This window comes from Rhinoderma darwinii, chromosome 2, assembly GCF_050947455.1.
Source record: "Rhinoderma darwinii isolate aRhiDar2 chromosome 2, aRhiDar2.hap1, whole genome shotgun sequence".
NCBI classification, from domain to species: Eukaryota; Metazoa; Chordata; class Amphibia; order Anura; family Rhinodermatidae; genus Rhinoderma; species Rhinoderma darwinii.
Genome location: NC_134688.1, coordinates 352,223,155 through 352,241,079, shown reverse-complemented (window position 1 = coordinate 352,241,079; position 17,925 = coordinate 352,223,155). Strand labels below are relative to the sequence as shown.

The following is a 17,925-nucleotide window of genomic DNA, read 5'->3' as shown; positions in this document are numbered from 1 at the left end:
TGGGGGTCTAAGTTGATGAAACAATATGCAGGGTGAATGGAAACTTCACAGGCTAAAAATTGAAAATATACCTTGAAATCTTTCTCCAATATGACTCAGATTGGACACAACCCCATGCCACAGATTAGTAAGGGGAGTCTAATATTTCGGACAAGCCATAATTCTATCAGGGAAATTTCGGGAAGGTAAGATGTTTTTTAACAACATTGTTGAAACTAACAGGTAAAAATAATCTAGATGCATCACTGAATGTTACATTTATATGTAAAACGCAAACCTGAATTGTAGTATATACTTACAAACAGGCAATGGTTTAAGCAGGGCACGATGAGTATTCTACTTGATATGTGTCACGTTGGGTTCGTGGACCCATTGGGCCGTACCGCCTTTGGTGGTATGGCAGCTGGCCAACAGGGCGCAGGTAACAGTCTATAGTTCGTATAGGGTACCTGTGGCAGCTCGGACAGTAGCAAGGCAGGCTCGGCTGGGACTAGGCAGCAGGCAGACGTCAGGCATGGTGTATCAGGACTGGCGTGGTATACGTAATCTCGTTTTAAATTACATTTTACAGCGTAATCTCGCGAGATTACGTTTGACTTGCTGTAAATCTCACAGAAACGTTAGCGAAGTGTCAGGATTCTGAATAGACATCACGTCAGGACACTGCAGTAACGTTAGTGTTTGTGTATGTGGCTGCACATAGCGATATAGCTATATCGCTATGTGCTGTGTAAATGAATGGAGAGAAGTGTATGACGCTGATTGGTCACTGATTGGTCAGCATCATACACTTCTCTGTACAACGCCCACTTGGTCAAAAAGTAGAACACGCCCAGTTGGGCATTAAAGAGACTAATCAGCATAAAGCTAAAATACGTCACAACTCCGTAAAAAAATGATCGTTTTTCTAAATAAAAAAACACTGCTGTAATCAAAATTACAGCGCCGATCACATCATGTACAAGATAGGCCACTTATAATGTGGTGACAGAGCCTCTTTAAGTCTGGACTGAGCTTGCGAGCGTACCCTGGTGGTCACTGTGGAACAGGACGGCCGTATGTGCAGACATCTCTGGAGAGAAGGGCGTCGACTGGATGGAAGGAGTTCGTGGTCAGCGACCACGGACGTTACAATATGGCTATTTAGTCGTAACATAGGACGAGTAACTCTAGTAGTAGGTTCACCAAAATAACGATGTAGAAGTTGTCGTAGTGACACAGGAGTAGTAGTAGGGAAGCAGAAATAGCATTGCAGGAGTAGCAGTAGTAGTAGTAGCGGGGATGCAGAAATAGTGATGCAGGAGTTGTAGCATGATGCAGGCACAGTTGTAGTAGGGACACAGAAATAGGGATGCAGGAGTTTTAATATTAAAAGCGGAGTAGTGATTCTTGGGTGGCATTAGTGATACAGGAGTACTGCACATGTGTGGTAGTCATACAAAATATAAGGTAGGACAGCTCCAGATAGTGGGACGCAACGTTGCAAATGGGGGATGGTCCTCAAATCATGTCATATAGAAGAAATCCAAGATGACAACGTCCTCCATAAATGTTCGTTAATTGATCTCACATCAGTGTACAGGATACATGACCATGGGATTACAGAGCTCGCCCCCTTTCGAACCCTTTTGCTTAACCTCCCCTTCAATACTGTCCACCCCCTTTTCTGCTTCATGGCCCTTCCCCTCTTCCATGCCACTCTCCCATCCCTAGTGAGACACACGAGACAGTGGGTTGGAAAATTTCGGCCACAGCAGCCATTTTATTAACAAATTTACATGAACATAAAACATAACTTTATAAATAACATTACTAGGAAAGGGAAGTCCTTGGAGCTCCAAAACTTTGGCGCCTAACTTCCCCCTGTATAGCTACTTACCCCCAGCCATCTCCCTACAGGCTCAGAGGCACCTTTCTACTCCGCAGTTGGCTTGCCAAGTATGTAAAACCACTCCCCGGGACACCACCCAGCAGGAGGCCAAAATACGCCCATATCCATGAGCAATTATGTATTTGTTAGGGACCATACCTCTGATGAATCCCCCACTTCAAATTACCACCAACTCCAAGGACCCCCCAATCCGCCAACACTGCCACCGTGACTCCACTCCTACCACTCACCACCAGTCGTCCCCTGTAAAAGAAAAAACACCAGCAGCAACAAAGAATCCATATTGCAAAAACCAAAACATAACACCTAACCTTAAGGGAGGGCGGGCGGGACAAGGGCTAACCTGCTTTCTTGGGGCGTGAATGGCGCGAACCTGTCCCTCACCCTTCCTATATGCCCTTTGTTAACCTCGCCCCTTCCTAACCACCCCCCCTCCCCTTCTCCTTCCTCCCCCTCCTCCATTTGAACTTTTCACCTCATTCCTTCTCCCCTGCAACCCTAGTCATGTCTGCCTCCCCCAATCACTTCATGATGTGTCCGGCCGTTTCTTGACCATGGGATTACAGAGCTCGCCCCCTTTCGAACCCTTTTGCTTAACCTCCCCTTCAATACTGTCCACCCCCTTTTTTGCTTCATGGCCCTTCCCCTCTTCCATGCCACTCTCCCATCCCTAGTGAGACACATGAGACAGTGGGTTGGAAAATTTCGGCCACAGCAGCCATTTTATTAACAAATTTACATGAACATAAAACATAACTTTATAAATAACATTACTAGGAAAGGGAAGTCCTTGGAGCTCCAAAACGTTGGCGCCTAACTGCCCCCTGTATAGCTACTTACCCCAGCCGTCTCCCTACAGACTCAGAGGCACCTTTCTACTCCGCAGTTGGCTTGCCAAGTATGTAAAACCACTCCCCGGGACACCACCCAGCAGGAGGCCAAAATACGCCCATATCCATGAGCAATTATGTATTTGTTAGGGACCATACCTCTGATGAATCCCCCACTTCAAATTACCACCAACTCCAAGGACCCCCAATCCGCCACACGAGCAAACTTAAACCACCTTTAAGTATGCGAGCCCCCACCATCCAACATTGCGCGTTCAATCCCTTCTTGAATCCGCAAAGCCCACAGGTCAATGCCCACCGCATTCCGATGCACTCCGTCACCTAGCCAATATTTCCCTTGGCCATCCTCAAAATCGTAGTGCCGAACAAAAAAACCCCCGTTTTTTACCACAAAGCTGGAAACCGCCCGATTAACTTTTACCCGGGCCTTGTTTATACGCTCTACCGAACGCGCATTTCGTCATACACTCCGCGGCACAATTTCCGACCAAATCACCTTCACCTTCGGAAAACAGGACCACAGCCGGAGAAGGTCATACTTGACATCCCGAATCAGTTCTCTAAACGGACGAGTACCTAAGTCGTTACCCCCCACATGAAGGACCAACAAATCAGGAACCCGATCCAACTGCGCATACCGATGAAACTCCGGCAAAACTCGACTCCACACGTGCCCAGCCACCGTATCACCACCGATGACCTTTGGAACCCCAGTTGCCGCCCATCCGGCCGCACATCAGCCCTTAAAGCCCCCCAGTGCACATACGAGTGTCCAAGTATCCACACCAGTGCAGGTGAGCCATCTGTAATAGAAGATGACACAAACCGGAAATAGCCTGAAGAGACGAGGAATGCAAATCACATAAAGTGGAGACGCACATAGGACTTATACCTCACTGAATCCCAACGACCTATGCGCTTCACCACCTCAGGCCCCAAACCCCATGACGCAGCTTCCGTGGCTGCCCCAATCCAAAAAGAGTGTGGTGAATAAATAGTCTTATCCAAACCCAACACCTCCAAACATCTACGGAAGACAACTGTAAACTGGCATCGTGACAAGAAGGCACCATCCTTATGACATAACAGCGGCCCCCCACTACTCCCTTGTAGTGCGGCGTACCGCGCGTAGCATCTCACCGGGCACATCCCTGCCCCCGCCACAGCCCCCAGTACCACCCGTTTACCCTTACCTCTTTGATCCGTTTTTGACCGCCTCACCCAAAATTCCACTCTCTCCCCGCCTCCTGTTACATCTTCCGATTGCAAACCCCCCGCTCTCTTCTTGCTGGGGGAAATTAGCACACCCACTCGTAAAGCTCCAAAAAACGCCCACGAAAAGGCCAACTGAAGCAATGCTACTTCATAGCCCGAGAAACACACCCTCCCCAATACTTCACCTAACTGCTCTAAAAGCGCGAAAGAAACCGGGCGACGGCCGTCCGGTCGCCCCGCCCCCTTTTTTCGAAACCCCTTTAAAGCTTGGACAATCAAGAAATCCTTCGTCAAATCCGCCAACCCCCTTAGTTTAAAACCAAAGGCCAAAGCTGAAATAAAACGATTCACTTTAGACACTGACCAGCCTTCCACCGATACCCGACCCAAGAAGCCCAACAAAGCTACCACCTGTTCCTCCATAGACCCGACTTCGGGCAAACCTGCTAACCACGACACCCAGTCCTTCCACGCCGCTTCATACGCCAACCATGTACCAGGCGCTAGAGAGGACTTGATCAAACCTCCTGCTGCTCGCAAACCAAGTCCCAAAGCCGTCCCGGGAACACGACCCCTTCCAGATCCGCCTCCGGTGCCAACAGACGAAACCGCTCCCACTGTAGGCGAGAGAGAGAATCCGCAATGTCATTTTGCACCCCCGGAACATGAACCGCAACAATCCAAGCATTGAGTGACAAACATCGCAACACCAGCCGCCGCAACAACCTAACCACCGGGGGGGAAGAAGCCGTTACATTATTGATCGCCACCACCACCCCCATATTATCACAGTGGAACCGCACCTTGCTATTCCGAAAACGCTCCCCCCAAATTTCCACCGCCACCACAATCGGGAAGAGTTCCAGAAGTACAAGATTACGAACCAGTCCCAAAGATACCCATTCCTCCGGCCACTGCCCCACGCACCATTGTCCTTTACAATATATACCGAACCCCACACTACCTGGAGCATCTGTAAACAATTCCCATTGAACATTATCCACCACCGGCGAGATCAGTAATGACTTCCCATTATACAAGTGTAAAAACTCTCTCCATACTGCCAAATCATCCCGATGCTCCCGTGTCAACCGCACAAAATGGTGTGAGGCTCTAACCCCCGCCGTCGCTGACGCCAACCTCCTGCAAAAAACTGCCCATGGGCATTATCCGACAAGCGAAATTAAGTTTCCCTAATAACAACTGCAACTCCCGCAGCTGAATCTTACAAAGCCGACCCGTCCTGCTCACCTCCAATCGCAGCGCATCCAGCTTATCACTAGGAAGTCGGCATTCCATTGCCACCGAATCCAGGGTAATGCCAAGAAAGACTATACAAGTGCTGGGACAAACAGTCTTCTCTGGGGATAACAGAACCCCAAAACGATGAGCGACCCACTGGATTGCCCCCAGCAAATTAGCGCACACCCCCGAACCCGCTGGGCCCACACACAGGAAGTCATCTAAATAATGGATGACCGACTCTAACCCCGCCACTTCACGGATTACCCACTCCAGGAACGAACTGAACGCCTCGAAGTAAGCGCAAGACATCGAGCAACCCATCGGGAGACACCGATCCATATAGTAAGCCCCCTCCCAGTAACACCCTAACAGCCGCTGGCTGTCCGGGTGAACCGGGAGAACCCGGAAGGCCGCTTCCACGTCGGTCTTCGCCATAAGGGCCCCCGCCCCGTACCGTCGCACCCACTCAACCGCTGCGTCAAACGACGTATATACCACCGAGCACAGCTCAGGGGCAATGCCATCATTAACGGATAACCCCCGCGGATGTGACAAATGATGGATAAGCCGGAATTTATTCGGCTCTTTCTTTGGAACAACCCCTAATGGCGATACAACCATGTCCTGGACGAGATGGGAACGGCCCCGCCATGCGCCCTAACCCCACCTCTTTACGCAACTTGTCTGACACCACCTCCGGATAATCCATTGTGGACTTCAAATTCCGTAGAGAAAGGGGGACCGCGTGAACCGGGGAAGGGATCACAAAACCAAACTGAAAACCACGCAACAACAACTCGCCTTTCTCCCTATCCGGGAACCTATTTAGGTACGGCTCCATCTCTTCCCACCTCACCGGAGTCAGCCCCATGGCCCCCACCACTCCCCCCTTTGCCTTTACCTTTTTTGAAACACTTGGCGGACCCGTGCGAAGTCCCGCCGCAAGAGGAGCAAGAATGCTTGAACTTACATCCCGCCCCGAACTTGCATTGGCCGTCGTTAAACTGCCAGCACAAGCCTGACCTCCCTCCTTTCCCTCCCCCCGATTGTCCTGAGGGGCCGGCAACCCCAGCCCCCCCCCACTTGAAAGGACTGCCCGAACTTAGCCGGGGCCATTACCTTTAACCAGAGCCCAATGTCTTTATTGTCCCACCTAATGTTGGGACGAACCGCTTTCCTCTGACGAAACTGTTCGTCATACCGAAACCAAGTCTGACCACCATACGACCGATGCGCCTCACCTATCGCATCCATGTACCCGAAAAGGGCGGAACAATTTTCCGGCGCCTTTTCCCCTATAACACTGGCCAGAATGGCAAACTCCTGTAACCAATTCACAAACGTCTGAGGGATTAAACGGTATCGACGATTCTCCTGCTCCTCTTTTTTACTTTCCCACCTTTTACCCTTATCTAAGTTTAATTTTTCCAAGGGAAGAAGCGAGAAAATTTAGACGTATTCATCTTTCCAAATTTTTTCCTTTACTTCAGTTTTTAAGTGTGACCCCAACAACCCCTCAAAACAAACGTACACTTCGCCTTTTGCTTTATCATCTAACCTCACCCTATCCACATCCTTATCCTTATCAGTCTGAACCGCAACCGTCACCCCCCCCGACCTCCACCTCGGGAACCGCCCTCGGGGTGCTACGTTTCTCCGCCCCCCCCTGCCGCTGCAGGGACCCACGCTGCGACCGGGGATGTAGCGGGCAACCTGCCCCCTTTCACAACGCGCTAGCAACGCCTTTACACAGCCAAGCAATTCCTGAACATCTCCCCCCCCCCCTAACAGTAGACATCAACCCACTATTTTCAACATCTCTAACTGCCTCCCCTTGGGAACCCCCCCCCCAACCCCTGGGGATCTAAATATCGCTGGAAATGTATGTAACGGTGAGAGTGACTCACCAGACTGCGTGGGCACTGAGTTCCCACCAGCCGGGGCGACGAGACCCCCACGACGACCATCCTCCATCGGCACACCTCCGTCTTCACCCGCCTCCGGACATCTGGGGCCTTAAGCCGCGCCGCAGGCTCTACAGCCGTATGCACCGTCCTGGACCTCGGAATCACCACACGACGTCAGGGACCGTCCCGACCTCCGCTCTCTCTCCACTGCTTCCCCCTCCCTCCGCCTCTGCAGCACCACCGATTGTGGCCTGCGTGACCGTCCCGGGACATCATCCAGCTGACAGGTGGGCCGCCCGACTGGTGCATCGCCAGATCGGCCCGCCGCAAATCCACGCGGTGTTGACCTGGAGACGGGAGGTTGTCCCTCTGGCCTGGGACCCTGCCCTCCTCTCTCCGAAGGGCCCGACCGGTGACTGGGATTCCTCCTGGACCGGGACCTCCGCCCCCTAGCGGTGGAAGCAGAATCCCGGCCCGAAGGGTCCCTCGAGGGGCTCCCAAGCCTGCGCCGCGCCCTAGGCAAATCGTCCGGGCTAAGGCGCTCTGGAGGCCGCACCCGCCGTGACCGCCGGAGGGGGGATGTCAACTCCTCTGGTGCTGCCTGCGTCCCGGCCGCACTCGTTCCCGCTGCCTCCTCTAGCCCTGCCAACAACTCCTGCACCGAGGCCGCCGGACCAGTCCTCCCGAGCTCCTCCTCAAGCCAGGCCATGCCCCGTTCCGCCACAGCCTGCCGCACTTGCTCCATCAGGGCCTGCATCGCGCCTCAGGTCAGTCCTGTATGACAAGGGCTAACCTGCTTTCTTGGGGCGTGAATGGCGCGAACCTGTCCCTCACCCTTCCTATATGCCCTTTGTTAACCTCGCCCCTTCCTAACCACCCCCCCCCCTCCCCTTCTCCTTCCTCCCCCTCCTCCATTTGAACTTTTCACCTCATTCCTTCTCCCCTGCAACCCTGGTCATGTCTGCCTCCCCCAATCACTTCATGATGTGTCCGGCCGTTTCTGGAAAATAAACTTCTTTGCCTGTATCCTGTAAATGGATGTGAGATCAAGTAAAGTTTATTCATAGAGGGCGTTGTCAGCTTGATTTTCTCCTATTTGACATAAGAGAAGTTACAGAATAGTAATATTTATGCAGGAGTAGTAGAAGTGATGTAGGAGTTTTGAAATGAGACTAGAACATGTGTTGCAGAGTATTGACAAAGGAGTAGTAGTGCGACAGGTATAACAATGACTATGTAGAAGATGTGATAGAGGCGGAGTAGTAGTGCTGCAGGAAAAGTAGTTGTTACATAGGAACAGTAGCAGTGACTTGTGTGCATTCCAGTCTAATAATCACTATGTGATTCTTCTCTGTCACTATTCTAAACTGTATTCACTTGCCTAACTATTGCACAAGCTGATTATGGCAGGGTGTCTTAGTAGGTCCTAAAAATTACATATATTTTCAATTCATTTTGCAATACATAGTATATATTTTTTACATATGTGGCGCATATGTGTTAAGCGCAATGATGTTGCAAGCTATGTAAATAGAAAAATAAATGGAGTTAAAATCTTACAAATCTTACATCTTTCTCTGTGTTAAAGAAATCCAATAGGCAGCATCATGAACCCAAAATAACTTCCTATGTCAATATGGTATATATGCAAATAGATCTGAAATCTGAAAGCAGATTTATGTTTAGATAATAAAAAGAAATTACATTGTAAAACCTTGTCTGCTTTACATCAGATCCCACAATTATTTCTGTTTTTCAGATTGGAGCGGCAGGACAGTGAAAATATACCCCCTGCGAGGGATCGTGATCCAGAAACGAGAAGCCGTGGTGAAGGAGATGGGAGAGGTTGTGAAAAGCTGGAGAGGAGGTCAGAGTGCAGAAAGGAACCTCTAACAAAAGTAAATGGGACTGGGACCCCTTCTGAAAGGCTTCCTGACTTGGAACCTCCTAGACATTTGCCAGAAGGAGAACGCCCCCCGCATCCCAATGGTTGGGGTTTTGCTCCTTCTCCAGGCCGCCCAGCAAGTACTGCTTTTCCAGAGGGTAATGGACAACGAAGGGGAATCATGCCGCGCACACACCCGGAGAAAATGGCACAGAGACAGAACTCCATGTCACAATTACAGCAATGGGTCAACCTGCGTAGGGCAGCAGCTCCTACAGAAGACATACAAAGGTAGGAAAATGTGGTCTTAAATGCTTCATCTGAAAGAATGATCTGATGATCTGCAGCACTATACATCATAGTAAAAAAATACAAAAACAGACTGTTAAATTAGACAATTGCCACATTAAAGAAGACTGTAAAGTGCTAGATTCATATGTAAGGGTTCACATCATGTTTTGAGTCTGCGATTAGGGTATACATTTAATGTATACGCTAGTAACATACACAAATTATGCCATTCTAATGATTCCGTCTGCTTTTTCTTGATAAAACCATTAAATGTATAGGCATCCGTTTGTGTATCCTTTAAACGTATATGTTAAATGCTAAAACATATATTTTTTCTTCTACCAAAAGGAGTTAAAAAGTTTACGTTTAATGTATGCAAATGTAAATCGATGTAGCGGCGTACGGGCTCCATAGAGAGTCTATGGGCCCGTACTCCACTACCTCTGCTTTCTGGAAAAACTCAAACAGAAACTAAGTGGCTGAGCGCTTACACGAGCGCTTCTTCTGCTTCGTTTTAGCGATTGGTGGGGGTCTCAGTGCTTGGACCTCCACCAATCAAAACTTCTGACATGTCACTGTGACATGTTAGAAGTTTGTCATAGTTTAGTTACTCTTTAAGCATATATGCTGTGTGTAAACGTGATGTGAAGAGGGCCTAATACATTCTGCATCAGTAACGAAAATAGCACTGGAGCCTAGTAACATCATTGTTACTGTATTGTACATATATATGTATTGTATTTCAGTTTATGTAAATGTATCCCAAAGTGTCTTTTGTAGAGAAAAGAGAGAGAGCGGCACAGTTTGACGTTTTCGTCTTTATTTTTATTGCTCATAAACAACAGGGAACGAGGAGACTGTGACAGGCAACAGCTGTTTCCCGTAAACAAGCTTTCTGAAACGTTCTGTTGACATCATACGTGCCCGTGCTCCTTATATGCGTGTGTCACGTAAGATGCCATGAGAACATAAATACACAATACAAATGTAAAAAGACAGTGACTTATAAAAACACACTTAAATCATTGCGATCGTTTAGTCCTAAGTTGCCTAGTGCATTTGTCTTAATGATCCACCTAGCCTCTCTTTGGAGTAGAACTCTATGGCGATCACTCCCTGCATAGGGTAAATCAACCTATTTCTCCAAATGTGAAGAATCTGAATTTCCTCCGTGTGTATTCCTCACATGTTCTATCAACCGTGGTGCTCCTTCAGCTGACACAATAGATCGGCAGAGCTCTCGGAACCTAGTATGTAAACACTGTATGGTTTTGCCAATATAAAAATAGCCACATGGGCAAACGATCGCGTACACACCACGAAAGTGGATTTGCAATTTATGATCTGTCGTACTACAATATCTGTGTATCCAAAGTGTGTTTTATCATGCAATTTTTTTATAATGCTGTATGAAATGATGTCCAGTAAACAAATTAGTTTTCTTTTATCTTTACAGCCCCAGCAGATACTTTCCAGGATCACATCGTATGCCTGATTACTATCCTCAGTACGCCTCTCAATATCCCGATGGTTATCAGTATTACACCCCTGCAGGATCACGACCAGACAGCATTTGCTCTATGTCAGCTTTCCCACAATGGGCTTTAGATGAAAAACATCAGGTTCTTCACAATGGAGTACCTTATCAGCCTCGGGACTGGAAGGAGCCTGGTGATTATGGACACCCAGCGGAGGTGTGGGGCCCTCGTCCAGCTTTATACTATCAGGAGGTGGATTCTGCTTGTGGATCTCTTAGACGTCTCTCCTTGCAGCCACGTTCTCGTTCAGTACCACGTTCGCCTAGCCAGGGGGCTTACAGTACTCGCCCAAGGGTCTACTCTCCTGTGCGGTCCCCCAATGCTCGATTTGAAACCACGTCAAGGGATGAAAACTTCGTAGAACCAGCTTCATACACCATGAGGCGTTCGATTAGTTCTCCTAAAGTAAGTGTGTTAGTGTGTATTTACTGTATGTCTTTCCTGTTATTTGGTTTATTTTCTAAGGTGGCCATTGTAAAGACAATAATTCAAGCAATCTAACTTTGAATTAGCTAACCAAGATAAGATAACAGATACTCTTATGGTTGCTAGTTACTATTAGCATGAGTATAGCATTTATCAATGATCTCCCAAGAAATTTCCATGTAGAAATAAATATTGTGAATTATTACAAATATAGTCATAAAAGAATTTTACAACCAGTCAAAGTTGGAATAAAGTACATAAAGTAGTCTCCATAATGCGAAAAGCACAAAATTAAAGTAGCACTGCAGATATACACATACAGAAATGTTCTACAGTAGTAGGAAAGCATTAACAAAAATTTAAGCTAGAATAAACTCACAGTTACTGTCATGTAATTACACGTACCAAGAGCATAAAGAGATGACAATCAATCTAAGATGCCCTCCAGGATTTTATATATATTTTAGGGGAGCAAGGAATGCTGGAAGAGTTCAGTTCTGAAGCCTGTAGAACTGTGAATGCAACTCTGGACTATAATACAGGCTGTAACTTAGGATCAGTGCATGATAAGTGCTGCAATATATTTACAAAATGACTCAACTTTTATTTAGTCTGATCATTTCTGTAATCTGTAAAATGGTGGTCAAAGATGATCATCATGCGCTTAAAAGAGACTGCAAATATTATCAACTTTATCAGTCCCCCCCCCCCCCCCCAACTGCTGACACCGCTAGTTAGGCATAGGGGAAAAAAATATTTTTATTCTCCCAAGTGCCATATGCAATCGCAAGTGTCTGCTGAATCGGGAAGTGTCCTATCTTGAGCTCCAACCCCTCCCCTCTGCAATTGACTGACGACTCCACTTGTCTTCAGCGTCATACGCTGTTCCATCTAAGGCCGTCAGTCAGCTGCAGAGGGAGGGGGATGAGGAGGCGTTTGAGGTCAGGATGCCGGACACGACGAACACTTGCAGTCTTGACTGGGGGCGACAAAATGATGACCGTCTCCTTTTGAATGCCTGTGTTTTTTTGCTTTCAGACTTTCTTTTATTTTGTGGCTTGGTAGCTGCAATTCCTTATAGTCTGTGATAAGAAAGGGAACTATCACTGTACCTTATTGTTTTATTTCCAAATAAGTGACAGATACCAGGGTTCATGGTAACAGGTCTTCTGCTTGTCATTCTAGCTGATCTGGAGGAAGAAACAGGCTACAGTGTGCCACGTACTCTACCCCACCACCTTTATTTTTCCATATGATGGAAACTCAGTAATTATAACTAAAAGGGGTATCTGCTTTGGAGAATCCCTACTTGTTATAAGGTTACCTTAACCATAAGCTGATCACAAAGTGTCTTCCTGCTGTGATCCCCAGCGATCAACTTTAATACGTGGGGAAACCTGGTAGCAAGTTAAATTCACTGCAGCTCCACCACAAGGGGAAATTAAGCATTACAGAATGCCCATTCCAGTGAATGAGTTGTCTGTGTTAGGCCTTCTTCACACAGGGTTTTTTTCTGGCGTTTTAACCCCTTTCCGCCCCGCACCGTAATAGTAGGTCGCGGCTCGTGGAAAGTTAATGCAAGCTGCCTTAGGCTTTTTTCACGTCCGAGGTGCACCCGTGAGTGACGCGTTATCACGGATCCCTCATAGACTAGAGTCTATGGAGGGTTGCGTAAAAACGCAGGAAAATAGGACAATTGCTACAAAGTGTACCACACATCCATGGATTATTCAATTTATTATTTATTTACCCCATTATTACATCACCTTATTATACCCTGATGTACTCTTCACATCTTACATATGCCCCCACATTATAAATTGAAATACCAGTAAACCAGTAATTTCAATTTTCAATCTGCAGCATCCAGTGAGCACTAATTTCTGGAAAACTCCTGTGGGGTCAAAATACTCACTACACCCCTAGATGATTTCCTTGAGGGGTATACTTTCCTAAATGGGGTAACTTTTTGTGGTTTTCCCACTGTACTGGGCTTTGCATAGGAGACATGGCATCAGAAAAACATTACAGCAAAATCTACGCTCCTTAAGCCAAATGGCGCTCATTCCCAGAGCATGCTGCATTTAAAAAAAAATAAAAATGCCACGGAATCCAAAAATGCCACCAAAACGCCACAAACCAAAACCTTGTGTATGTCGATTTTTCAGTATTTAACTATAGACTTTAAAGTAACATCTGACAATATCGTTTTTTTTCACCTATAGACCAACAAAAACGCAACCAGACAATGCAGCAAAACCCTCTGTGTGAATAAATCATAATGCAGGATAGGACAGGTCCACCAGAGCACGAGACTCTCTTTGTAAGCACTCTGCACAGATAAGGATCATGAACAGAGGACCCCGCTATTTTTTTAACCTCTGAATTCTCTAATAGGATATATGAAAATTGTGTTTCTAAACTGAAAACCCCTTTAATCTGGGCGTATACTCAAAATTTTAGCCGACATTCTGAACTTTGGATCTGAATGACATTGCCATAATTTAAAACAATAAGTCAGTACCTTGTTCTGTGATCTGGGATGGGCTTCTATTGATGGAGTCACGATGCAGTGGATTTGACCATGCCACATTGCGCAGATCTGTCCCCACAATGTGGCCGGTCTAACAACACAGAGACTTAACATTAGATGGCAGTGATTAGGTCATTTACACACAGTGATTATTGTTGCTAGATGCAGTTGGGAATGTTTAGATTGCACAAAATTTTATACCGTGTAAACCAATCGTCACTCTTTGAACTTATAATAAAGATTTAAAAAAATCTTAATTTCTCTTGTGTTATGGGGAGCGCTCATTACATGCCATGTACCTCATACTCGGGCTGATCTGAGAACATTGCGCATAAACCCAAAATAAACCGTCAGTAGATTCAGATTTGCTGCATTGGTACAATGATCATTTTAATCAGCAGTAAATTGTTTATTTCCACCTGTAATTTTTAGTTGTATAATTTTATTTGTTCCACTTCCAAAGATAATGATAGGGTTCCTAGCAAGTAAAGATTGAAAAACATTAAAAGCAAATGATCTAAGGCTAGGTACACATGGCGTTCAGTGATGACACTCAGTGGTGCCGTTGGTGGTCTGCAGAACGTATGTCCCAAAAGAAACCATCTGTATGCCTGTATAATTGCATACAACTGCCATTGACTTCAATAAAAATAAAAACTTCTTTCTATACAGTTGTATTAAATACATCAGATTTTATCAGCATATATATGCCGAACATGGACCACAGATATTCAGCCATATGGCCCGTAAAAACAAGTGCCGATCAAAGACACAGCTCGTTGATCGACTTTGCTTTGCTCCTTTCACAATGAGCTATGATTGGTTATGTATGGGGAAGTGCAATTTCAATCATGTCGGCAGCACATCTTCCTGTTTACACAGGGGGATGTGCTTCCGACAATGATAATATTTTGTGCTGCATAAAAGATGCGATCAACCGATGAATGAGTGTTTGCTTGTTCATCGGCTGATCGTTGCCCTGTTTACACAGGGCGATGATGGGAATGAGCGCTCATATGAACGCAGATTTGCACGATCATTGGCCGGTGTAAAAGGGCTTTAAGACGTACATTTCCCCTCTCTTTAGAGAGTGTCTAGAGTAGATGTGTTATAATGGGAAAGAGCTGTAGTAAAAATTACGTCTCTATTTTTCTCCTCAGTATGACTATTCAGGTGAGCGTCGACCAATACCCACTGGAATGTACTCGTACAGCTACCCATCATCCCCTCCTCTACATGACAAAATGGTAAGCCTTTACATAAGATATTAAAGCGGAGACCATTTAATTAATTCGATTTAAGTGTGCATTGCGATGGGATAAGGACACCTTGTCTCTTCCAAACGTTTCCTGTGTATTTGTCCTGTCATTGTTGTGTGTTTCTGCGCTAGCAGCATTTCTTCTCCCTTTTTTTTAATCTTTTTTGTTTTGCTTTTACGTTCATATACAACAATGAAATGTTTAAAAATGGAATAACTTTATATCATTATTACAAGTCTTTTGTGCAGCTCCTGTGTATCATATCCTTTTATTGTTGGACAGATGTCTAACATTAGCTATAGACCGCAAAAGGTCAAAATAATATAGTTAACCTGTAACTGCATAGATTTTTTGTTTCCCGGGCATAGGATAGCTATTTCATCAACATAGTATATTATCAGTCTAGTAGCACAATGCAAAAAAAGACTATTATAATTATATATTAACCAGTTCTGGACCGGGCTATTTTGCGCCTTCAGGACCAGACACCGTTTAGCCATTTTTAGCACGTGTTAGTTAAATGGCTATAAAGTTTTTATTTGTTGGGCTAACGACGTGATTTTTGCGACTTTTTTTCCTTAGACAATGCAGGTTTCATTTTTTATCGTTTTTATACGCACCTTTTTTGCTATTTTTGAATTTTTATTCATAAAGTTTGAAAATAATAGTAAAAAAAGAAGCTTTTTTACGTTTCAGCTATTTTTTTTGGTAATAACATAGTTTTACCCTAAAATAGACCTTTTATTTGTGATCGTCATTGTCTACCGTAAATTTTTATATATTACATGTCTATATTAGGGTAATTGGGTCAGCGCTAGCGTTACAACAATGATTGGCGGGGGGGGAAACGTTTTTTTTGGGGGTGGGTATTTTATGTGTATTTATTATTTCATTTTTTTTTGCACTTTACTTTATTATTTTTTTATTACTATGGTCTGTCCCCCAAAGGTCAAAAAAGACCTTTGGGGAACTTTATATATTTTTTTTCTTTCTTTTACACCATGCTTTTCCACAGTAACTGGAGCTGCACAGCAGCCCCAGTTACAGGGGAAATCAGCCCTCTCATAGTGACGATTGTCACTAATAGGGCTGTGCTGGGTCTGGTAAGAACCAGCAGCAGTCTGTCACTAATGGCACCCGGCGATCATGTGATCAAGCGAAAGCTGCTTCTATCCTCTCCTCAGGGTCCCCGGCAGTCACTGACAGCCGGAGACCCGACATTCAGCTGCCCGATCGCGCGGGCAGCAAGTTAAAACCCGAGCCGTAAAAAGTCTATGGCTCGGGTTTTAAGGACCCTGACCGCTGGCCGTAAATATACAGCCAGCGGTGGGGAACCAGTTAAGTAAGGGCACATTCAGACGTGGCGGAATTCCTGTTGAATTCCGCTGCGGACAGTCCGCAGTGGAATTCTGCAGCAGCCGTCTTTTACATTTCTTTCTATAAATTTTTAGGAAACTTAGTTCAGACGTTGCGGAAAATAACTGTGCGGAAATCAGGCTGCGGTGCAAAGGCTGAAATCTTCAGTAAGTCTGCTGTTATATCCACAATATCTGAATTACCTGTCAAATATGAAAATGTTGCTGCAAATTCGCAAAGAATCTGCAGTAACATTTTCAGCGGGAAAATTCCGCCACGTCTGAACATGGCCTAAGGCTACATTCACACGAGCGTATCAGATTCACGCACGTGAAAAACGCGCGTAAATCTGGTCCGTGTGTGTTGCGTTATGCATCAGTGTAGTTTGCGAGTGGCATGCGTTATTCACACACTCGCAAATCACAGCTTTTTTTAATTATTATTTTCAATTGAATTGATGCGCAAATCACGCACCACACACGGATGCATGTGCGGTGCCTCGTTTTCACGCACCCATTGACTTCAATGGCTGCTTAGGTGCGTGAAAACGCATCAATATAGGACATGCAGTGAGTTTCACGTAGCGGTCTCTCGCTGCGTGAAAACTCACGCATGAGTGAACGGCCCCATTGATATCAATGGGTCCATGTGCCGCGCGTGATTTTCATGCGCAGCACACGGACATTATTCACGTTCCTGTGAATGGGCCCTAAATCCACCACTGCAACCAATTTTTTTTATTGGTCAAATTCTTTAAACTAAAATATTAAAAGGAATCTGTCACCAGTTTTATGCTACCCTATCTGAGGGCAACAAAAAGTAGTGACAGACACCCTGATTATAACGGTGTTTTCTTTATAACTTGTTTTCTTGCAGTAGTTTTCTTAAAATTACTGTTTACCAGTTGAAGCACGAGACGAGTGCAGCAGCATCGCCCACCCTTCTGCCACGGATTGCATCTTTCTCCCAATACTGTGCATAGCGACAACGCTGCCAACCAGTGGCCAAGGAGCCGGTAGCTCATGAACATCGAGGACTCCTGGGCGCATGCAATTCATTGATCAGACTCCTGGTTAGGCTTGTGCTGCAGCTTATTAAGGGTCTGTTCACACCTAGAGTCAAAAACGTCTCAAATAACGGAGCTGTTTTCAAGAGAAAACAGCTCCTGTTTTTCAGACGTTTTTTGTCCCACTCGCGATTTTCGCTGAGTATTTCACTGCGTTTTTTACGGCCGTTTTTGGAGCTTTTTTCACGAGTCTATGGAAAACGGCTCCAAAAACGTCCCAAGATGTGGTCCTGCACTTATTTTTCTCGGCCGTAAAAAAACGCTGCGAAAAAAGCGTTTTTCCGAAAAACTAAGGGCATGCCCAGACGTGGCGGATTTCTTCTGCTACTGTCCGCATCAATGCCGCACAGAATCTGCATTGCAGATTCTGTTGCGGCTCTGCCCAAAATGGGCATTAAATTGATGCGGACTAGCCGTTGCGTATTGAGGTGAACAGGCTTCCCTTCTCTCTATCAGTGCAGG

The 17,925-nt window shown here is 45.9% G+C and overlaps 1 protein-coding gene across 14 annotated transcripts in view; it reads left to right on the top strand.

The window, feature by feature from the left end:
* The window catches only part of PLEKHA6 (pleckstrin homology domain containing A6), a 181,026-nt gene that overhangs the window by 120,831 nt on the left and 42,270 nt on the right, over positions 1-17,925 (top strand). For all 14 annotated transcript variants that reach the window (XM_075853745.1, XM_075853744.1, XM_075853737.1 and 11 more), the window contains exons 8-10: positions 8,869-9,285; positions 10,742-11,228; positions 14,943-15,029. In XM_075853745.1, coding sequence (XP_075709860.1) covers positions 8,869-9,285; positions 10,742-11,228; positions 14,943-15,029 — 991 coding nt within the window. The remainder of the gene's footprint in view (positions 1-8,868; positions 9,286-10,741; positions 11,229-14,942; positions 15,030-17,925) is intronic.